At 35.8% G+C, this 25,084-nt stretch overlaps 1 protein-coding gene across 3 annotated transcripts in view; it reads right to left on the bottom strand.

Annotated features, from left to right (window-relative positions):
* LOC145268772 (thymidine kinase 2, mitochondrial-like) overlaps window positions 1-25,084 on the bottom strand; it is a 121,177-nt gene that overhangs the window by 18,804 nt on the left and 77,289 nt on the right. For all 3 annotated transcript variants that reach the window (XM_080124378.1, XM_080124379.1, XM_080124377.1), the window contains exons 2-5: window positions 20,434-20,483; window positions 17,143-17,217; window positions 8,043-8,096; window positions 5,689-5,778 (exon numbers count right to left, since the gene is read on the bottom strand). In XM_080124378.1, the coding sequence (XP_079980504.1) occupies window positions 5,689-5,778; window positions 8,043-8,096; window positions 17,143-17,217; window positions 20,434-20,460 (246 nt within the window). In that variant the 5' untranslated portion in view covers window positions 20,461-20,483. The remainder of the gene's footprint in view (window positions 1-5,688; window positions 5,779-8,042; window positions 8,097-17,142; window positions 17,218-20,433; window positions 20,484-25,084) is intronic.

Below are 25,084 nucleotides of genomic sequence, written 5' to 3'. Positions count from 1 at the left end.
CTCACTTCTAAAAAGATACTGTTCAAATTAAATAATTATTGAAAAAAAAAGATATTGTTCAAATTAAATAATTATTGAAAAAAAAAAAGATATTGTTCAAATTAAATAATTATTGAATAAAAAAGATATTGTTCAAATTGAATAATTATTGAAAAAAAAGATATTGTTCAAATTAAATAATTATTGAATGAAAAAGATATTGTTCAAATTAAATAATTATTGAAAAAAAAGATATTGTTCAAATTAAATAATTATTGAAAAAAAAGATATTGTTCAAATTAAATAATTATTGAATAAAAAAGATATTGTTCAAATTGAATAATTATTGAACAAAAAAGATATTGTTCAAATTAAATAATTATTGAATAAAAAAGATATTTTTCAAATTAAATAATTCTTGAATAAAAAAAGATATTGTTCAAATCAAATAATTCTTGAATTAAAAAGATATTGTTCAAATTAAATAATTCTTGAATAAAAATGATATTTTTCAAATTGAATAATTATTGAATGAAAAGATATTATTCAAATTGAATAAAAATGATATTGTTCAAATTGAATAATTATTGAATAAAAAGTCCACCAGCTTCTTTTCAACACCAAGGGAAAAGAATGCAAAGGATGAAAATATACTCAATTGGGAGGAGGACAGCAACTTCAGATTTAAAACTTGCGCATCTTGCAAAGCAATGAGGCAATCAAAGTATGCCATAATTTTCAATCTGAAGCCAGATCCACAGCGTTCCTCCAGTTTCTTTCTTTTGCAATCAAATCTCTTTCCTCTTGATTGTCTGCTTCCAGTTCATTTTTTGTCTATCTCTTCTTTTCACACCAGGTATCCATTGGAGCAATTGGTTGGAAAACTCTCTTGAGCAATCTTAGAGCCATCTTCGCACATTATTAACAATACTACTTGTTGGTTAGTGCGGTTTCTGAATTCTTACTTGGTAATTCAATTGCTCCATTTGATTCTGATAATCTTTCTAAGGCACTTGAAATCAAACGGATCTAATTTCTTCTCCTGACTGATTTTAATTTCACTTTCAGATAGCAGTGGACAGATGTTACTGTTATAAAATCTTGATTTAGATCTGAGAATAAATTTTTTGTTTCTCCAGATTTTGCAGAGCTGGTTAAATGTTGCTGAGGTCTTATCAATCCTGCACCGCAACTTATAGTCTATACTAACTTCCTTGCTTGTGGAGTTTGCTAAGTAGATGAAGTTGTTAACCATAGATATTTCTTCTAGATGGCAGATGTTTCCCAGAAAGCATGTTTTGAGTTTTATTAGCATTGAAAGAGACACCAATGCTCCTTGCTTCAGGACAGTAAATGGGTATGTAATATGATGGGGAGGGCAGAGAGAGAGACAGGTAAAAAAACAAAATGAAATCATTTTGGTTGGAAGCTGTATATAGAAAAATAATAATAAATTAATATATAGTAGTAATAAAAAAAACATATACATATATGTTTGTATGTGTAGTAATAAATAGTGATAAGTAATAATATTGTACATATAAAAACCAGTAGGTCTCCTAAAATTCATGTTAGAATTCTCTGCAAGAACCTGTAGTGTAGGGGACAGAGTACTTGTTAAAATTCAGTTGTAAAAGTTACATTTCTAGATGTTGAGGGTCAATCCTTAGTGCAGGAAAATTACTGAAGACTTCTACCTAGTTATGGCTGACAGACCGAAAACATACTATCAATGTGAAGATTGCTTTTTGAAATTCGGTGCAGATTCCTTGAGTTTGACAGAAAGATTGGTGAATTCAACAAGATACACCTGAAGAAGGTTGGAAGTTACATCGACCAAAATTTTGTGAAAATAATATTAGAACAGTAGTCCAAAAATTTAAAATAAAACAAAAATATCATATACTAAAAAAAAAATCATGTAAATTGATCAACTAATTTTTTTTTAAGTGAGAAAATCAAATTTTTAGTAAGCAAAGAATATTTGTTTTGTCCACCATTTTGAAAACAATCTAAAAACAAACAAACAAAAAAAAACAAAAACAACAAAAACAAAAAGAGATAACTCAATAACAATAATTCACTTTAGTCGACTGTAGATTCTAGACAAGTTAAATAATTTCTTTTTTGATGTTTTTTTTTGTAATATTCTTTCTCGGCATCCACAAGCGATAATACATGCATTTATGCAAGTTTGGTCTATTCAATTTTCATGTATAGAACCAACCCGTGACACACATGCAACGAATGCAAATGTTGCTGATCAATGACATGCTGTAGGTTCCAAGCACAGTTACTGTTTTTAGACATAATTTATGTTACGTACCATAATAACGTAAACGCATACATTGCACAAGCCGTAATATACCGTAATAATGTGAATGCAGGTGTTAAGTGCCGTTAAATAGTATCATTAAATTGTTAAAATGAACTTAAGGCAGAATGACATATAGTTAACACTACATTTCCTAAACTACTAAAAAAAAGTCATATAATCACCAAATACATCATATCGAACTTAGGCCTATAACCACGTCTAGAGAGTGAACATTGCAAGAGCTATTCCAATTATTATTAAGCCTCCCACAGAAAAATATTATTTCAGGAACGCCAGCAACCACTGTAAAAGACTAATAAAAAATGCAAGAGAGCTATATGCTCAGTCCGTTAAATCCAAAGTAGCTGATCAGCGGCTTGGTTCCCACCAGTTTTGGCAAATAACAAATAGGATCCTGAACAGAAGTGTGTGTTCTATCCCAACCATTATCAATTGACCTGAGATCATCTCGTCAGCATCAGACAAGGCCAAACTATTTGCCAAGAACTTTGCAGCTAATTCTACCCTATGCGACGAAGGCCATCAACTCCCCATATTTCCTCCTATAACACAGAACACGCTAGGTAATATACAAATATCTGTGCATGAGGTCGCCAAGCTAATCAAGAACCTTGATTCCAGTAAAGCAACTGGCCCTAACGGCATCCCAATTATAGTGTTAAAAAAGCTTCAATCAGAACTTGCTCCCATACTTATGAAACTGTTTAAGCATTGCCTTAAGGAGAAGAGCTTTCCAACACCCTGGAAAACCTCATCAGTATGCCCTGTATTTAAGAATTCAGGTGATAAGTCATCTCCCTCTCAGTACAGACCAATAAGTCTCCTGCGTGTCATGAGTAAGTTGCTGGAATCCATATTAAATAGAGAAATAGTCAACCACTTCAGCAGAAATAACCTTCTTAGTGACACGCAATATGGTTTCCATTTTGCAAGATCTACAGCAGATGTGCTAACGGTTATATCTCATAGGATTAGTGAATCTCTTGACAAAGGCTTCCTTTCTAGGGCAATTGCTCTTGACATATCAAAGGTCTTCGACAAGGTATGGCATAAAGGCCTACTTCACAAGATTTCCAGCTATGATATAACTGGAAATGTTTTCTCAATCATTAAATCATTTCTATCTGATAGGCTCATAAGAGTAGTGGTCAATGGACTAAAATCAGAACCTGCAGTATTAATGCTGGAGTTCCTCAGGGGTCTATCCTGGGCCCAACTCTCTTCCTGATCTACATCAATGATCTCCCTAAACACATACTTAAATCATTCGTTGACATCTATGCTGATGACACGACCATCTACGGCAACACATCAAAGGCTGTAAATGACAAAGCTCTCTCTGATTCTCTCTCTTCTGATCTCGAGCGCGTGGTACAGTGGGGGAAGACGTGGCTGGTTACCTTTAATGCATCTAAAACCAAGCTCCTATCTTTACATCATCAACGCTTTGATCCCCATCTGGTATCAATTGAAATGGATGGCTCTCGTCTAGGAGAAGCCCCATGTTTTGACAAGCTTCTGGGTTTGACCTTTACTCCTGATCTGAAATGGAACACGTACATCAAGTCTGTTGTCAAGGTTGCTGGAAAGATGGTGGGATCCTTCTACCGCTCCAGAAGGTATCTATTACTGATGCAATTCTCTATCTATATAAAAGCCAAGTGCATCCAAGAATGGAATGCTGCTAAAAACAGCCTATCCGGCCTTGACAGAGTACAAAATAGACTTTGTGGCTTAGTGGGGGATGCCCTTTTCTCTTCCCTGCAACCTCTCTCCCACAGAAGAGATGTTGCGAACCTATCTTTGTTTTATCGTTATTTCCATAGCAGGTGCTCGTCTGAGCTCCAATCTCTAATCACCCTTCACCAATCTTTTACGAAAAACACCCGTCTAGCTGAAACCACTGTGAAAAATTTTCCCCACTCTTTATCTGTGCCTAAATCAAAACGTAGATTCCATGAACAAAGCTTCTTTCTTAGAACTGCACGCCTGTGGAACTCTGTTCCGTCTGCCTGCTTCCCACCTGACTACAACCTGGATGTTTTCAAGTCCAACGTAAACAAATTCCTGATAAACCGCCCCCTTAAGTAAACACTTTTATTAAATCCCCACACTAACGTACTGTACATGCAATAACCCTTATCCCCGAGTGGCTTCCGGGCTTTGATAAGTAGTGATCACCTTGTAAAAAAAAAAAAAAAAAAAAAAATCATGCATGTGCTTACATGCTGACAAACACACTGCAGTGGGGTTCACAAACAAAATGGCGTTTTCTATGTTATGATCGAGCACTGCGACACTCTTTAACAAACTTTTCCAAAAAAATTACCTATGTATAGGTCGACCAAAAAACATTACCTATGTATAGGCCGACCAAAAAACATTACCTATGCATAGGCTGACCAAAAAACATTACCTATGTATGGGTCGACCAAAAAGCATTCCCTATGTATAGGTCGACCAAAAAACATTACCTATGTATAGGTCGACCAAAAAACATTACCTATGTATAGGCCGACCAAAAAACATTACCTATGTATGGGTCGACCAAAAAACATTACCTATGTATAGGTCGACCAAAAAACATTACCTATGTATAGGTCGACCAAAAAACATTACCTATGCATAGGCCGACCAAAAAACATTACCTATGTATGGGTCGACCAAAAAACATTACCTATGTATAGGTTGACCAAAAAAAAATTACCTATGTATAGGTCGACCAAAAAACATTACCTATGTATAGGTTGACCAAAAAACATTACCTATGTATAGGTTGACCAAAAAAAAATTACCTATGTATAGGTCGACCAAAAAACATTACCTATGTATAGGTCAACCAAAATAAATTACCTATGTATAGGTCGACCAAAAAACATTACCTATGTATAGGTCGACCAAAAAAAAATTACCTATGTATAGGTCGACCAAAAAACATTACCTATGTATAGGTTGACCAAAAAAAAATGACCTATGTATAGATCGACCAAAAAACATTACCTATGTATAGGTCGACCAAAAAACATTAACTATATATAGGTCGACCAAAAAAAATAACCTGAAAATCGTCTCCCAGAAATTCGACTTATTACGTTGTATGTTGTAATTCCTACGAAATCCCATTAATTGCTTAAAAATGACTTTTTCTTTTTTTTGGAATATGATATTTATATTTTTTCATGGATACATACATCATACGGATTTTTCTTTATTTTTGTATTTTTAATATACGGGAATTTCTAGACAAGAATCAAAATCTTGGATGTAACAGACAAATCAACTGAAAAAAAATTTGAGAACCCATGAGGAAAAATGGGGAAAGTGAAAATATTATTCCGTAAATGATTTAAAAAAAATATAAAAAAACTTACTATTTTCTGTATATGAGTTTGAAACATTGTTAATTGGACGTACGTTTGGAACGTCAGCCCCCAGCGTCGAGGGTCCTGATACATCAAATCCTAAAAGAATAAAAGAGAAATATTAAATCCAAAGATAAAAGGATAAGAAAAGAGGCTTGCTACTTTTTGTGTTAATAGGCACACCCTTCCTCACCAAGTGTTGGAAAGAAAAAAAGAGGAAATAGTTGTTCAAATGGAAATGAGCTTGGTAGAAAGACAATGAGGGGTTCACAAAGGAATTGGAAAATAGGATGGTTAATCGAGGTGTTGATGTCACTGACTGGAACTAAAGGTTAATATCTATATATATCACTACCATAGTGTGACCCTTCCGGGTGATCGGCAACAGATGTGAATCCTCAGCAATCCCTAATGGGGATCTCCTTGTCACATATACGTCATGCCTGTTCTTTACATGGAATTCTTTGAAAGATCCCTCAGCGCAGTAGGTAGAACCCATTGATCGATTTGGTCAGAGTCGATTTCACCTTCGGGTCGATATGCCACTATCACGCTGGAAGTGAATAGATTTTCATGCACGCAAAAGAAAGACAGACTCAGATATCTCTATTCTACGTGGTTAATTCAAGTTAGATATATAAAATATGATACACACTTATACACAATCATTCAGTTGTCGATTTTTAGCAACCACTATTGAGTCCCAATTAGATTTAATTACTCTCAGTTTTGGTGGTGGTGATGGATGGGAAGAGAGGATGGCGACAACTCTTTGATTAGGATTAGATTCGCTCAAAACTCGGCTCCAACTAACTGATTTTGGCATTGGGATTCGCTTATGTACCGAGGTATCGGGGTAGGGTAGGTTGCTCCCTAGACCAATCGCCAGTAAATTCCCTGGTGTGCCTGTGATCTGACGATTTCTCAGGCCCAAAGGTCAAGCTCATCACCTCAATTTCCGTTACCTATTCTCAAGGTGACATATGTTGCCAGTTTTCCACCAAACAATAAAGTTTATATGTCGGTTTCACAAAAAATAAAATTCATTATTTTCAGCAAGGTTGGATGCCGATGCCTGGCCATACAATAATACTTAACAAATAACACAAGCGTAGTTGCCCGGAGTCTTAACCTCTTCCAAATGGAGAGGTCTACCGCTCCTTGGGACGGTCACATCACAATAGTACCTTTAAAATACGTACATGTATGTGTCACAGTTTCCAGGTTATAAATTATTTGGTTGGGAGTTCAGGGAGTAATCATCACTGACGTAGAATTCCTAATATGTAACACTACCACTCTCCCAGAAATATCACTACACTTTTTGTGGACCCATAGTTGTCATTTGGAGCATGCAATCACGTTTATGTCTTTGCAACAAACACAGTGAAACATGCCAACATCCTGCAGGAGGTTGAGACGAACAGAGAAATTTTATCTTTTTATGTTGACTCAGGTTTTCATGTCGATAACTTGCATAAATAAGCTCCCATGGGACACCCACACAGAACACAGCAGCCACTCCAGGGACATGGGAGAAGATGGCTAAGTACTGAGCCCCAATGGCTCTCAACACCTGCCCTAAACTACAAACTAATATACCTATTTACAATGCCTCCCCACGGGACAGAGTTAGACACCAGGGTCGTTTTTTAATGTGGAGAAAAGGTACAAAAATAAAAATTGTCTCAGTCGTGAAGGATTTCTCCTCCACCGAAAGAGAACAAGAAATGGAAGTGCAGCATCTGAAGAACAGATACTACACTTTCAGATATTAAATCTTTTATTCATGCTAAAAATACAGTTAAAATCAACGATGAACAAAAAACTTAGGCACATTGACCAAAAGGCCAAGAATGACTATTGAGATAAGCATAATTATAAATATTTAGACACAGACAATATGGCCAACACAGACAGCTCGTTCATCCACAAAAAGATTTCTCATGTTTTCTTGAAATTGATGGTTTGGCTTGGTTTGTTTTGTTTTTTTATGGTATATCAACCTGTTTTAAATTATTTAATGCAACAGCTATTCATTTTATATCTTCAAATATTTATTCATATTTATTATTTATTCATATTTATTTGGCTTAATTGTTTTGTAAAGAAAAAATTGTTGTTACCCATATTAGCAAAAGTATTCCACTCGGCCTCAAATCTGGCAAACCAAACATGTTTGGCAGCCTATTTGATTTTATCAAAATTCATAATGATCAATTAATTTTGGTATAAATCCTGTACATACAAGTATATAAATGTATAAAAATACCAAACTTTATATAAAAATAAATTCATAATCAAAATTGACACCAAAGCAACACCAGGTAAATGCACAAAAATCATAATGAAACGATGCTTACCAAAACATTGATCCCATGAACATTTCGCCATTTCTTAATGGGTTCGGAGTAGATCTGGAAAATAGAGAAATTTATTTGTGATTTAATTGAATACAATCGTTCAACTTTCAAGTCAATGTTTAAACTGAGAGAAAAGTTAGCCATTTTTTTATGGAGAGAAAATCCAGTTCTCTATAAAAATTGCACTAAAAATATTTTTTTAAATGCCTTGGTCTAGAAAGATTTCTCATTCCCTGATTAAAAGAACAGATACTACACATTAGGCACAAGGTCCTCAAAAGTGTGAAAAGTGTTGATAGTCTTGTCTATTCTGATCTAACTAGATACATATTGATCCATTCATCTAAGCATTGGTCCTTTCTCTCTTTTAACCATTTATTCATCACTTTCTCTTCAAGAATCACCACAATACCACATTTACGCTATGTGCTATCCAACTTAAAATATTCACAATTGGTCAAATACACATTTATAGTTGAATATATCAAGATCCAAAATATAGGAAAAATGGTCCAATATATATTTTGGATTTCGATTCAACATTTTCTGATTAATGATACCACTTGACACTTTACAACATACCCCCCCCCTCTCTTCAAGGATATTCCTTATTTTATTCTTTTTTGTGACTTATTAACATTTTTTATTTGAATGAAGAAACGTGTAAACTTTTAAATTTTTGAGATGGGACTGATTATTTGGATTATTTGGGCTACTTTTCTCAACTTGAGTGTTATTGTTACAATGTTTCGGTCGATGAAATCTTCAACATTCTTCACGTGTATCTTGTCGAACTCTACAATATTTCTGTTGAACTTAGAAATCTGCATGGAATTTCAAACAGAACTATTTAACCCACAGGAGGTAGCATGCTCTCATTCTGTCAGCCATGACCGAGTAGAATGTTAAATAATTCACAATTGTATTCTTAGTATCACCCACACTGAGGATTGAACCTTTAATCTCCAGGAGAGTGTTATTTAGAATTGAATTTTACTTTGTACGTTATCTATGAGTCCTTGTGAACAGAATTGCAAGTTTGACAGAAAGATACCTGAGTTCGACAAGATGCGTCTGCAGAAGGTCAGAGGTTACATTGGATGAAATGTACTGCGAGCATCTAAAATCAAGCTTCTATCTTTACAACATTCTGATCCCCATCTGGCATTAATTGAAATGAATGGCTCTCGTCTCGGAGAGGCTCCATGTTTTGACAAGCTTCTGGGCTTGACCTTTACTCCTGATCTAAAATGGAATATGTACATCAAATCTGTTGCCAAGGTCGCTGAAAAAATGATGGGATCCTTCTATCGATCCAGTAGATATCTACCTGCTGATGCAATACTCTACCTGTATAAGAGCCAGGTATGCCCAAGGATGGAGTATTGCTGTCACATCTGGGCAGGAGTTGCTAGGAAGACCTTATCCTGCCTTGACAGAGTTCAAAATAGACTTCGTAGCCTAGTGGGGGATGCCCCTTTCTCTTCCCTACAACCTCTTTCTCACAGAAGAGACGTTGCGGGCCTGTCTCTGTTTTATCATTATTTTCATGGCAAGTGCTCGTCTGAGCTCCAATCTATGCCCCCCACTCGCCAAACATTCACGAGAAACACTCGTTTGGCTGAAAACACTATCAATAATTTCCCCAACTCTTTATCTGTGCCTAAACCTAAAAGTAGATTCTATGCAAGAAGCTTCTTTCTTAGAACTGCACACCTGTGGAATTCTCTTCTGTTTACCTGCTTTCCAGCTGACTACAATATGGCCGTCTTCAAGTCCAATGTGAACAAGTTTTTGATGAGCCGTTCCTTTTAAGTTTAAAAAAATTTTTTTTTTTTTATTACATTTTCACCCCAAACAAGACACATTGCCACTTTGATATATCAGGGACCTAAGCTACAGGAGTACTATGTAGGGAGTTGTATGTTCACGTTACACTTGACCTTCTGCATGTCAGTACAGTTGGGGAAGCAGGGACCCGGAAGGGAATTCTAAAGTCTAGCAGTTCTGGGGAAGAAACTACTTAAGTAGAAGGCTCTCTTACATCTAGGGATCTCTACTGTGTAGGGGTGCGATTTAGCTGCTTGTCAGGTTTGTCGGGGGTATTTACGTCGAGGGGGTAAAGTGCTTGCAGTTCATCAGAGCATTCACCATTAAAATACTTGTAGAACAGGCAGAGAGATGCAACATTTCGTCGATGGGACAGAGGCTGAAGCTTAGATGACAGTTCTGGACCTATCAGGTTGGAGACTCTCTTTTGAACCTTGTCTAGGAGCAAGAGATTAATAGCGATTCATCAACCCAAATATGACAACAATACTCCATACATGGGCGAATAGTGGCCTTATAGAGGCACAGGGTACTTTCGGGCATTAGTAGCTTTCTAGCACGGTAAAGAGAGCCTACCTTCTTCGCAGCGGTCCTGGCAATGCTCTCAATGTAATTTTTCCAACTCATGTTTCCAGTGAATGTTAGGCCGAGGGGTTTAAAAGAAGTACTTTCAGATAATGAGTCTTTGGCCATTGCTATTGGTGGTAGAGAAGGTTTCTTGTAATTATTGAAGGAAACAAGTTTAGTCTTGGCAGTATTGAATGTGACCATCCATTTTTGTCCTCATTCTACTACAGATTGGAGGTCATCCTCTAGTGTTTTTGGCATTTCCTTAGATATGTGTTCATTTGATTTCCTGTCGTGTCTGTTATAGAGTGTGGTGTCATCAGCATATATACCCATTTCAGATACAATTTTGTCAGGGAGGTCATTTATGAATATTAGGAATAATAAAGGTCCAAGGATAGATGCCTGAGGCACTCCCGCATTTATATCATATTGTTTAGATGTACGACCGTCGAGGACAACCTGGATTTTTCTATTATCTAGGAAAGATTTAATTATGTTGAGTATTTGTCCAGTGATACCGTATGATCTTATTTTCCTGAGAAGACCTTCATGCCATACCCTGTCAAAAGCCTTAGATATATCTAGAGCTACCGCTCTACCCTCCTGCTTTGTCCAGTGAATGGTATATACGTTCAGAGATTACAGTTAGGATGTCTGCTGTGGAACGGACTTGCCTAAATCCATATTGTTGGTCGGTCAGAAGTTTAGCATCTGTAAGGTGATGGACTAGGGCTTGGTTAATTATGGACTCAAATATTTTGGCGAAAAGTGGAAGGAGGCTAATGGGGCAATAATTTAATGGGTCAGTTATTTCGGCAGAATTCTTGTAAACTGGTACCACAGAAGCGGTTTTCCAGCAGTCAGGAAAGCAAGATTCTTTAAGGCATTTGTTGTAAAGTTTGGAGAGAACTGGAGCTACTTCAGCGAAGCACTTTTTTAATAGCACAGCCGGGATGAGATCAGGTCCACATGCTTTTGAAGTGTAAAAATTTTTTATGATAGCATGCACCTGAGAAGGGGTGGTTTCCAGATCATCTAGTGTGATGTCTCTCCGCAAAGGAAAGTTAGGGAGGGGGTAGTTAGCAGGGTCAAGTGTGGAGTTGGAGGCAAACCGATTGGCAAGCGTGTTAGCCTTCTATTTCCCTGTTGTAGATTTTCCAAAAATCATGGGTTCCTAATTTCTGAGCTTTGATGCGTTTTTTGGTGGTTTCAGTAAATTCTCTCTTAGCTGTCACTATTTCTTTCTTACAGTTAGTTTCTATATACTTCCATCTGTTTGAACTGGACTTATGTTGGTTAAATCTGTGGTACGTATGCTGCCGTTGCGCAATGGCAGCTGCACAAGTAAACCATTGGGGAGAGTGGAGCTTGCTATAAAATTTCCCCATGGGGCATCCCTGATGGCTTCCCAGTTAGCCTTTTTATAATATCTCATTGTTTTGAGCAGTGGCTCTTCAGTTTTGGCTCTAGAGTTTAGGCAGATTTCAACCATTATCACTGCATGATCAGCGTTCCCACGTGGACTGTAGGCATTCATTATACAATCATTGGGAACTATGGTCAGAAAGAGATCTAGAAGTGATGCGTGTTGTTCTTGCTGGTCTGGGAAATGGGTTGGAAATGTAACCGTCTGTGATAAGGAATGAGATATAGAGAAGCTATGTGTTGTGGTACCAGCTGCGTCTGTGTAATTAGAGAATCCAAGCCAGTTACTGTGGTGAACATTGAAATCACCAAATACATGCAATTGTGCGCTAGTGTCGAGGGAGATTGCTGTATTTATGCTGTCAGAGACTTTGTTTATTAGGGTGCAGTTCTGGGTTGAGGGAGAGTGGGAGAGAAAATAAAAGTAGCTAAATGTTATGTTGCATGTTAAGGCTTGATCGTCTGATTTTAGGTTTGTTTCTCTAGTAAGAGGGAGGGTGTTACAAATATAGATTCCAAGTCCATGCATGTGTCTGTCAGAGTCCTTACGGTAGAGTGGGGGATATCCAGGCATGTTAAAGTGGTTAGAGAAGATGGAGGAGTGTAGGTTAGTCTCACTTAGTGCTAAGATATCCGGGGTGTTTGCTAGGAGAAATGCTTCTACATCATCAAAATTAGTTCTAAACCCACGGATGTTAGTAAATGCAAGCCTCAAGGAAAATACTCAATATCTTCATCCATGCGGGGGCGTAGAAATAGCTGGTATAGAAACCAGGCACATGGTTAACCCTCTCGGTGTGATGGACACATAGATCTTGTCAGATCATCCATCTAAGAGAAAGAAAATTCTGATAACAAAACAGAAAGTGGGGGAGGGCTCCTCAGTCATGTTTGACTTCTTGGAGCTGGTGACTCAAACAAATTCCTGGCTTGCAAACGTAACTTACTTAAGGAGTAGATAGGCTCTTTATATCGCTGGCTTTCACACTCCTTCTTTGCCTATTAGTCAGGCCAGAGGTACAATACCAGGGACTCACCAGAATCACCCAATGCTTGGCCTTATTTCCTAACTAGGACATTGAACTCCATTCTTCTATTCCTTATTTTAAATTTCTTTTTCCCTCAGAAACTGAGAAAATTTGCTTGCATGCCACTTGTGCTCACTAGACTTGTCTTGTCTGAGAGGTTGAGAGTAATTGATTGACAGTTTGTCTTGCTGCTGTTTCTGACTGACAGTACAGGTGCCCTAACTCTTTGGTAACGCTTAGACTGGCTGCACTATCATCAGATGTATAATATCAGGATAGTTGTAGTGCCATGTCGTGCATGGAAAGAGACTCTGCTGCTATATCTGGTTGGTTTTCATGAAACCACACATTCTAGACTGGACTTGGCTAATGGACCACTGCGTATGTATACTTGGCATCAAAACAGGCTCACTTTGCTCAACACTCTTCCCCTAACCTAACATTAAACAAAAACATAATTAAATTACACCCCCCCCCCAAAAAAAAATCACGACAAAACCAGACAAAACCAATTTGCATCTGCTCTTGAGGCTCACTTTCACAAATATCCGTGGGTTTAGAGGTAATATAGATATATCTTACCTTTTAGTAAACTCCCCGGATATCTTAGCATTAAGTGAAATAAACTTACACTCTTCAATCCCCTCCAACTGCTTTTACATTACAGGACACTTCCCTCTTTGCTGTAAGGACTCCGATAGATGTATGCACGCACTTAGAATCTATATTCATAGCACCCTTCCTTAAACTAGAGAGAAAAATCTTGAATCTGATGACCAGGCTTTATGTGCTTTCGACTAACATATCATCACCGCGTTTGTTACTTATATTTTCTCTGTTGTTTTTTTATCAAGTCAGGATTGTACCCTAATCGATCATGTCTTTGATAGTATAGATGCAGCACTCTCCTTAGATAGTAATGTCCAAATACATGCGTTTGGTGACTTTAATGTCCACCATAAAAATTGGCTTGGTTTCTCAGATTACACAGATGCAGCTGGACGCTCCACTAATAGCTTCTCTATAGCCCATTCCCTCACATAGACAGTAATGTTTCCATGGACCGATATCGTCTCTCTTCCTGCTGAACAATGTGCCAATGAGATAACTGAATGGTGCAAAGCGAGAATTGAAGCACATGTTCCCACACAGAAGTATTATAGAAAACCCCACTAACCCCCATGGTTCACTATGGCATAAAAACAGCATGCATTCTTCCAGTTTGTACGTCATAAATCAAATACAAATAGGCAAAATTCGTAGATGCTAGAAATCATTGTAAGGGAGAAATAGTGACAGTCAAAACAAAGCGTGCTGAAATAATCAGGGAACGCATAGAATCGCCAAAGATAAAAACTCTTCATTTCGGAAAAATCCATACTAGTGTAGTGAATAAAGGACAATCAGTAATTCCTCCACTGAACAACAACCAGAAGGTTGCATGCACGGTAATAGAAAAGGTGGAACTGCTGTCCTGGCGATTGCCTCTAACTTCACTTTAGACCCAACAAACAACTCCTTTCCAAATTTCCTTACGTGGACTAAAGCCACATGTAAAAATCACCCGTTCTCATGTCTGCGATATCATAAAAAACTTAGAAACCTGAAAAGCGTGTGGGCCTGATCTTATCTCTGTTATACTAATTAAGAAATGTTTAACTGAGCTAGCCCCTATACTTTCCAAGCTCTCCAATAAATGCCTTGCTGAATCTTGCTTCCTTAATAACTGGAAGATGGCCTCTGTGGTACCAATATACAGGAATTCTGATGAAAGAACAGACTCTCAATTATCGCCCATTAATCTCTTCCCCTCTTCACTAAAATCTTTGAGACCTTAATTAATCAAGCACTAGTTCACCACCTCGCAAAAGCAAATCTTCTCTCTGACAAACATTATGGATTCAGGCAATGTCGTTCTACTGCATATATTTTAACATTTATCTGTGAATGCATTTACCATGTATTGGATAAAGCGGGTGGAGCCACAGCTGTAGCCTTTGATACATCCAAATTCTTTGACAAAGGACTGCTAATGAGAATTAAATCGTATGTTATAAGTGGGCGTATACTAAATATAATTAGATCCATCTTAGACAATAGAAGCATACAGGTTGTCATTGATGGACATACATCCAAGCAGCATAACATTAATGCAGGAGTGTCTCAAGGGTCGATCCTTGAACCATTTTTATTCCTGATATTCAAAAACGACCTCCTTGATAATATTGTGTCCAAGATGGGTATATTTGCTGATGATACAATGCTCTATAACATGCATTAGGGAAGAACAGATGTACATAAATCTAAGACAATGGCAAAATGATTAGAAAATGACCTCCAAAACATAATCGAGTGGGGACGCAAATGGATGGTAACATTTAATGTTAGGAAAACTAAGCTGCTCTCCTTTAACAATTACAAGACACCTCTCGAACAGCCTATATCGATGAAAAATAATACCCTACCTGAGAATACTACCTTCAAACTCCTTTTTTTGGGACTATTTTACCATATTTTACTTTGTGGGCAATATGAACTGGAACAAATACATAGAGGACATTGCAAAGACTGCTGCAAAAATGGTGGGTTCCCTCTACTGAGCTGGAAGACTACTCACACCTGAGTGTATCCTGTATCTCTACAAGGCCAACATTCACTCATGCATGGAGTGTCGTTGCCACATCTGGATAGGTTCCATCTTGGATAGGTTCCAAAAAAAGTTGTCAATCTAATCTGTCCCACTTTATCAACTAAGCTCCAGCTCTTGTCCCATCGTCACAATGTTGCATCTTTGTGCATGTTTTAATGGAATGTGTTCTGATGAACTCGTTGCACTTGTACCCCAACAAACCCGTTTAGCAATAAGATCTCACCCCTTCACTGTCGAGGTCCCTAGATACCAAAAAGCTTTCTATTCTAATAGTTTCTTCCCTTGAACAGCTAGACTTTGGAATTCCCTTCCTGCTACCTGCTTTCCTGGTCGTACTGATATGCAGAAAAAGATTAAATGTAACATAACCTGACATCTTGCTAATCTTTCCTAGACATGGTCTCAAAAATTAGCTTTTTTCGTCAAAGTGGTGATATGCCTTGTTAGGAGTTAACGTTAAATAAATAAAGCTGGTAGAGTGTATATGTGAGTATATTTCTGATACAAGTGAATGTTAAACATAAAAAATGATATACATGAAAAGTAATTATAAAATGCTGAATAGGTGTGGGAGGTTGGTATATGCATCTGCATATTAGATTTCAACATTGGGATCAAGGAGTCGGAGTTTAAGATATCAAAGGAGTCGGAGTCGGAATTCTAGGAATTCAAGGAGTCAGAGTCGGACTTTCACCATCCGACTCCACAACCCTGATTGCGAGTAAGATATAAGCTATATTCAGTGGTTTGATATAGATAGCAAGAAGGCCACATTTTTAATACAATCGAGCATGCAGGAATTGTAGATATTAAGTATATTACTTCCTCTATCTTCTACTGTAGAAAAATAAATCCCTGTTTGTGATAAATTCAGAAATTTTCTTTGCCTAAGCAATTCTTACTCTTGTTTTCATTTGTTCAGAGCATTGAAGTAACATTTCAGCTGAATTATAGAGAAAATAAACAGTATTTTACTCGTTTGATGAGGGGGGGGGGTACGAATTTCAACTTAAGACAAGAGAAAGTTTGCGATACAAGAAAAATAAAGACAATATAAATATATATATATATATATATATATATATATATATACAAATAAAAGACAAAAGAATCCAATTTTACCAAATTTACACTTCTAACGATTACTATGATATTGTCCTTTTGACCAATGTATACTCTTTAACCCTTATCCTTGAGTGGCCTCTGGGTCTTGATAAGTGGAGATTCCCTTGTAAAAAAAAAAGAATAACACCCAAGATGAGAACAATAGTTTGAACAATTCAAACTGCGAAACGTTCAATAATGAAACAATCCACTTCTCATCCTCATCTCACATATCTAATCCGCTCCAGTCTGCTATTTTTCAGATCAACTTCATAATACATTTATTTTTGTTTTTAGTTTGAAAGTGATTGATGCTTACTCTATAAGTAAAACTGCGTTCTTGGAGACAGTCAAAAGCCTTATCCGTTTTTTATCCATAAAATTCGGTTCTGACATTACTTTACAATCAAATGATGTACCAATTTCACTACAGCTTATTGTGAAGTAGTTTTTGTATGAAAGACGTTACCCTCTTTTGTAAAATGAATCTTACCTCAACGCCAGGTTCGTGTTTAAAATAATCAAGCATATGAGACTTTCCAGCACCAATGTTGCCCTCGACACAAATCTACAAGAAGAAAAAATAGTAATGATTTAAAAAATAAAGTAAAGAATATAATGGGGACTGCGTGTTTGTGTAAATAAGATTCATGTTTTAAAAATAATGAAACTCTTTTTTTGTGACAAAGTTTTTCTCAACAATAATTTTCATTAATAGAGATATGATATCTGTTTGTCTGAAGTTGAAACTATATTACTATCATTTAGTGCTTAATTGAGGATGAAGATTAATCTAATATATATTCATAATCATGATACCATAGTCCCAAGCATTATCTCCTCATTTGGATGGGGGTAGTATAGTATATGCTCGTTTATCATGATACTATACTCTCAGTTATTCCCTCCGAATAGAATAGTGGGGATTATTGTGATATGTGTTTTGTGGTATAATACCATCCTGAATCTTGACAGTGATCTCCAATTCAGGGCCGAGTATAAAAACAAATGATACTAATAAAAATACATATGTTTGCCAGAGTTTGATAGATGATACAAGATTTGAAAGCTACAATATATATATATATATATTCTAATAGAAAAAAAACCCTGGACTGGATTCTTGGCAACATTCTCCACTCTAACACGTTCAGTCTCATTCTTGAGAACTCCACTCGACCCAACTCGTTCCCGATCTCTTCACTGCCAGCCTTATATTGTCTCATTCATGCAAATTAAGACGCGATCGAACCTGATGATTTGTCGCCTTTCGTGTCCCATCGGTCATGTTTTGAGTTCGCACATGTTACCCTTAGCAGTCCGCCTCCATGATTGCAGTTAAACCACAATTTTCCTTACACTCCCCCCCTGATCTCATGATCATAAACTGGGTAGGGAAGTAGTATCTGTCTTTGTCAGATACTCCTTAGCAAAAGTGGGGCTACTCGGCTAGACACAGCTAGCCCTCCATACTTGGCTAGACACAGCTAGCCCTCCATACTTGGCTAGACACAGCTAGCCCACGACCAGACACAGAAATTAATTTTTAAATTTCTCATTTAAAAACGACTTTACATACAAGTCAATTGAATTGCATTGTAAGTTCTTTTAACAACGACGACTTTTTTTTTTTCAAAAACAAAACAAAAAAAAATCCGACCTGAATTGTACTCTCAGTAAAATAACTCTTTTGTTCAAAAACGACACCCTTTTTTTTTTCTTTCTCCAGCAACACGATTTAATTTTAAATTCTGCATTGAAAAATAACTTTAAATACATACAAGTTGTCCGAATCACATTTTAAGTTCTTTTAACAGCAACAACTTTTTTCTAACACAATAAAATCAATTCGAATTGTACTTTCATAAAATAATTTTCATTTAAAAATGACACCTTTTTTCTTTTAAACACAACAGGATTTCATTTTAAATTCCTCAGTGAAAAACGAATTTAATGCACACAAGTCGTCCAAATTGCATTTTAAGTTCTTTTAACAGCGACGACTTTTTTTTCAAACAATAAAATCCGACTCGAATTGTACTTTCATAAAATAATTTTCATTTAAAAACGACACCTTTTTTCTTTTAAACACAACAGGATTTCATTTTAAATTCCTTGTTGAGAAATGACGACTTTAATGCACACAAGTCATCCAAATCGCATTTTAACACGTTCATTTGACGACGATAGTTAAAGAAATCAAACGAATCCTACTGGAAATAACAAACAAAAGACAAGAAAGTTTGACTCACTTGATCATATCTTCAACCTTCGCAGTTTGACATGACTCATTCAATTCTCTCTTTGACAATGCTTTTCAATTTTTAACGCAACTTTTAATTTTCCAGGTTCGACGCAAATCATTTAAAATTTCCCATTTCATTTCAGCCGCATCGGCCCCATATTTAAAGCTGAAATAGCTTCTAATAGAAAAAAAACCCTAGACTGGATTCTTGGCAATATTCTCCACTCTAACACGTTCAGTCCCATTCTCGAGAACTCAACTCGTTCCCGATCTCTTCACTGCCGGCTTTATAGTGTCTCATTCATGCAAATTAAGACGCGATCGAACCTGATGATTTGTCACTTTTTGTGTCCTGTCGGTCAGGTTTCAAGTTCGCACATGCCACCCTTAGCAGTCCACCTCAATTTTCCCTACAATATATATTATATGCAGATGTTTCTTTTTGTGAAAGCCTGCCAAAAACAGCATTCATAGGTAATTAATTGCCTTCCAATTACATGGTAGTTATAATGGCCTGAAAGACTTAATCTGCTAAATTAAAGGTGGTTAAGTTAAAGGAAAAAAGGATTATAGATGCTTTTTATACCTAGGCATTTTGAAACCTAAGGATTTGTTTCATAATTTCTTTCTATATTTATGATTCACCCCATATGTTGAGCTTCTTATATCTTGATAAGTTTATATAAAGAATCTATATATATTCTTTAATCCCATCTGATATATATATATATATATATATATATATATATAGTAATCCACATACAGTACTGTTTCGCTGTTTCACAGCTCATCAGTGCGGCTAGACAGGCAACTACCTCAAGCCAGGATTGAAACCCAACCGTTTGTATGGCAGTCAAGGCTCCTAACCATTACGCTATTGGCGGCTGCTTGAACGAGTAGTGAGTTTAACGATGTTTTGACATCGTCCGAAATACCTCTGCTCGATATATATACAAATTTTGCTTGTTAAAAATGGGCAAAAGTTCCATGAACAAAGTTTTTTTCCTGGAACTGCTCACCTAATGCTGTTCCACTTGCCTGCTTTCTAGCTGATTACAATATGATCATCTTCAAGTCCAATACCAGCAAGTTTTTGGTGAACCGTCTCATTAAATAACATTCTACTAGATTTCGACCACCAACAATCACTACGCTGTTGTCTCAGTAACCACTGTACACTCATTAATTCTTATCCTTGAGTGGCCTTTGTGCCTTGACAACTGGTGACCTCCATTGTTAAAAAATAGAAGAAAAAGTGCAACACTTTTGTCAAAATGATTTTAACACACAATCTAGGTAATCAAACAAAATGCCAGATTCATAATTTTTATTGAAATTAACCTTTCGTGTACATTTGATAATTATTTTACTGCTTCTTACATTTGTCGCCAGGTGCATGCTTTTGTCAAAATGATTTCTGGGTACACGCAGCCTAGATATTTAACGAAAGTATATAGAAAAAAACCGTAAGGAAATACACAATAACTCTTCAGAATTAATATAATAATATAATTGTTCAAGAAAAATGTTTTTACTTACAGTAAATTTTCTCTGGTTCTCCGACATTTGTAGAAACTGAGAGGAAAGACCTGCAAAGAAACAAAAAATTTAAATGCTGCGTGTTTAATGCAGTGCATACGTTATAAAGCGTGTGTCGCTTACTGTGTGTCTATTTGTGTATTTAACTGCTTTATTTAATTGTTGTTCTCGTGACCTTAATGCTTATTTTAATGGGCCGTGTGTGTGTGTGTGTGAGAACATATAGTTCGCAATACATTTATAATACACAAAACATGACAACATTCTGCTGTTCCTCCTGGGGGAGTTGGGTTCTGTTTGAAGGAAACACTTTAAAACAGACAAGACACTGTATGTTTTAAAATATATATCCTTCATTCACTCCCAGGTATTTTGTCACAGCAGAACTGTAATGAATGATGATCTTTGGCTTGTGGTTTCCCTGCCTCCATCGTCGCCGCCTTATTGTCTCAAAAACCAACTCTCTCAAATTAACTCAGCTTATTCAAACTGGAACCCCTGACATGTCACTTCCAGACCCTTATTCAGATACTTTCCAGTGCAACTTGATCGGTCATCCAAGTTTGATACTTGTCACAACATTATCCTTTAAACCTTTTTGCACCTGCATGCTCGCTCAACTTATTCTTTGCCATGATTCAATCTGTTGTTTACTTTGCTAGACAGATAGACAATTAGATAGACAGATAGATAGATAAACCAATAACTGAATAAATGCTTTATACTCGGCGTTGCCCGGCGATTACCTAACATATAGTTGCAATACATGTGTATGCTTTAGTGGCGTTTGCCTTATTTCATGGCTTTCAAATTTTGTCTCCTCTGTTTAACTTGGGAAAACATGTAGCTGCACCTTTTTATTTGTATCGTCCATCTTGGACTTGTGATACTACTGATGCCCCCCCCTGCAAAGTGTTCGGAAGTAGGGATGAAGGAGAATAAGAAATATAAGAAAAATAAAAGGAACTAGGTTTAGCAGCAGAACAAAGGTATAGGAAGTTGTTAAGATAGGAACACAAAAGAAAGCAAAAATGGGATTGTTGATGAAGGTGTGACAGTGATTTTGGACAAAAGGGATGAACAAAGGATCAGTCGATATATTTTAGAGTTAGTTTTAGGTGTGGTGGTTGGTTTTATGACATTTTACAATGGTAGGGAAGAATTTTGGGTTTATGACGGTTAACGACAATTCTGAGTTTGACACAGTTGAACACAAGTTGTGGCTCAGAGCAGATCGAAATGAGCTGACGTCAACTGATGAACTCATTCTCGACAGAAAAACTAAGATGTGAACGTTAGCGATTAGACTGATATTTGAAGAATATGGAGTTTGTGTTTTTTCGATTTTATTTAATTCTATTTTTTATACTTGTCTATCCATGTGCGTAGCGTGGTAGCATTTGATTTTATTTCAGACTCAGGAATTGTGATGATGGTGTGAGACTATGTGTTCTATGCTGGATAACATTGCTGCCAACTCCAACATTGTATGCTGCGGTCCTTTGTCTTTTCTTGTCATGGCTGTATCTCTCAATGTCAACGGTTGGGAGGCACTGGCTCACAAGTATAAAAATAAAATAAAACACAACTAAAAAAAATAAAATAAAACTAAAATGAAACTAAAAATAAAACAACTAAAAAATAAATATAACAACTAAAAAAAATAAAAAATAAAATTAAATTAAAAAAACAAAACTAAAATTAAAATAACACACAACTAAAATAAAATAAAATAAAACAACTAAAAAATAAAATAAAACACAACTAAAAATAAAAATAAAACAATAAAATAAAACACAACTAAACAAAAACAAAAACACAACTAAAAAATGAAATAAAACCAATAAACAAAGGAAAACACAGACTTATATCAAATTACAGATACGTTTCTGCATCTTATCAAGAACCTTCAAATGGAACAAAGGTTCACCATCCCAAATATGACAACAGTACTCATACAATCCTTTAGAGTTTGAAATCATTTAAAGAGTGCAGTAGAAAGCGATTTAAATTGACTTTAAAAGTCTTAGCAAATCCTCAGGTATTAAAAAACTGAAAGCTTTGAAAACTATTTGCATTTAATCCATTAGAATGCATATCTGTTTCTTTCTAAACAATTCCAAATTTAATCTTTTGTTAATAGATGAAAGAAAATTTTTTGTTAATAGATGAAAGAAAAAAGTATAAATTACTTTGTGGACGTTTGAAATTGGAAAAGAATTTGGAAAGTCATTTATATTGTTTTTTTTTTATCCTTAGCACATTTTTACATGGGTTACTATTTATGTACAACAGATTAAGGCACAAAAAAGGCACAACAACTGGCTTCAGCTGATTCTCCATCCATATGAGATTCAGACATGTCATTCAAGCAAGCTGTGACACCGGACAATGAGGCATAACTACTGGCTGCTGCTAATCCTATATTCAAACAATCTTCGCATGTAAACAATAAAACGGATTTAGTCAAAATATTTAGCCATAAAAATTATTTGAAATCGAGATTTACTTTTTAGCAAAACTTCAAAAGATATTTGCCAAAAATAAAACCTTTTTTTAATAAACAGAAAAAAAAAGTTGAATTTTTTTTAACACAATACCAAATATACATAAAAAAATAAATAAAAATCGTATTTACAGTATTAAATTCTCTGCACCCCCACCCACATAGATGTGATGTTGCTAGTCTCATTCTTCTCTATAAACACTATTACAGAGTGTGATCTTCGAGTTATCTAATCTATTCCAGGCTAAATTGAACAAAAAGAGAATCAGCAGGAGTCAATTGTGATGTAATTTATTCTACATAAACAGTAAAACCTCACATGCTTAAGTGTTAAAAACAGTAAAACCTCACATGCTTAAGTGTTAAAAGATTGTTTTATGAGTTATTTACAGGACACAATTTTTTTAGAAACAAGTGACCCACTGAATGGTAAAAACAGTAGAATGAGCTAAAAAATATAAAAAAAAACTTTGAAAACATTGGAAAAGTGTAAAATGAAAAAGAGATGGAAAGAATTAAACAACATTACGTTTCAGAATTTTTGAGATGAGGATTTATAATTTATATTAATCAGATTACTGTTTTCAGTTTAAATGTTATTTGCACAATAGGAGTGGAAAATGAATTCACAAAAGATTATATATTGGAATATATAGAATGAGTCATTTATAAGGATATACATAGATTTAGTTGGGAGATAAAGGGGACTCTTTCTACCAAAGTATTTCGAAGCCTAATGCTTCTCATCAGAAGAGTAGAGAAGGTGCTAGGTAACATAATGGGTTTGCGGCATCTTGCGAGGGAGTCATCAGGAACGAAATAAATAACTTTTTTGATGTTGCTAGGGGAAAGTCTATTGAATTCTAAGATAAAGGAGGAGTGTACTATATAAAGTGTAGTGTAAAATATATATATATATATATATATATATATATATATATATTAGACTTTTATACCCATTCAAAAGGTATAACCTGTTAACATAGAATAAATGTTTTATGTCAAATTGATGATTAAATATGGTTGAATCTGTGCTCATTTTGACATTTAATACTAATTATTATTAATCCTTATTAATCCCACCCATTTCTAACTGTGCATCGAACGGATATCATAATACTTGGTTCACAGCACCCTATCATAAAAAAGATTCATACAAAATTTTAGATAGATCAGCCCAATAGTCTTTTTTAACACTATAATTGGAATGCCGTCAGGGCCAGTTGCTTTACTGGAATCAAAGTTCTTGATTAGCTTGGCGACCCACACATAGATATTTGTGTTACCTTGCGTATTGTGTGTTATAGGAGGAAATACGGGGAGTTGATGGCCTTCGTTGTAAAGTTCTTAGCAAATAGTTTGATCTTGTCTGATGCTGGCGAGATGACCTCTGGTCCATTGATATATATATATATCCGTTGGGATAAAAAGCACGCTTTTGTTCAGGATCCTATTTGTTATTTGCCAAAACTGGTGGGAACCAAGTTGCTGCTCAGCTACTTTGGATTTAACAGACTGGGCATATAGCTCTCTTGCGTTTTTTATTACTCTTTTACAGTGGTTGCTGGTGGTCCTGAAAGCAGCTTTAGTCTCAGTACATCTATTACGTTGGTAGCTATGGAAAAAGTGATTTTTGTGCACGATGGCAGCAACACATTCTGGGGAGAACCATGGCTGGCTGGTAGGTTTTTGTTGGAATTTTTTGGATGGTATGAATCGGTCTATGCCTACAATTAACCATTCAGTCAGGTCTGATACTATAGAGGACACATCCTTTTTAAACATGGAATGCAGAGATAGAACAGATATGAATGTACAGAAGCTATCCCAGTCAGCCATAGAGTATCAGTATACAGTACGGTGGAGAGGTACGTCTGAAGACTTTTTCATTTTTATCTTAACTGATACAACAGAGTTGTTGGAGGATCCCAGAGGAGATAGAACGGAACATGAACATAGCTCAGGGGACGTTGTAAGAAAAAGGTCTAGAAAGCTTGCATACTGACTGTGTATATATATGTGTGTATATATGTGTGTATATATATTTGTGTATATATATTTGTGTATATATATGTATATATATGTGTGTGTATATATATGTGTATATATATGTGTGTGTGTGATATATATATGTATATATCTGTG

The sequence above is a fragment of the Euprymna scolopes genome, chromosome 44 (assembly GCF_053919585.1).
Source record: "Euprymna scolopes isolate OS-2025 chromosome 44, ASM5391958v1, whole genome shotgun sequence".
Classification (NCBI taxonomy): domain Eukaryota; kingdom Metazoa; phylum Mollusca; class Cephalopoda; order Sepiida; family Sepiolidae; genus Euprymna; species Euprymna scolopes.
Note: the sequence above shows the minus strand (reverse complement) of the source record. Positions and strands in the feature narration are given on the sequence as shown.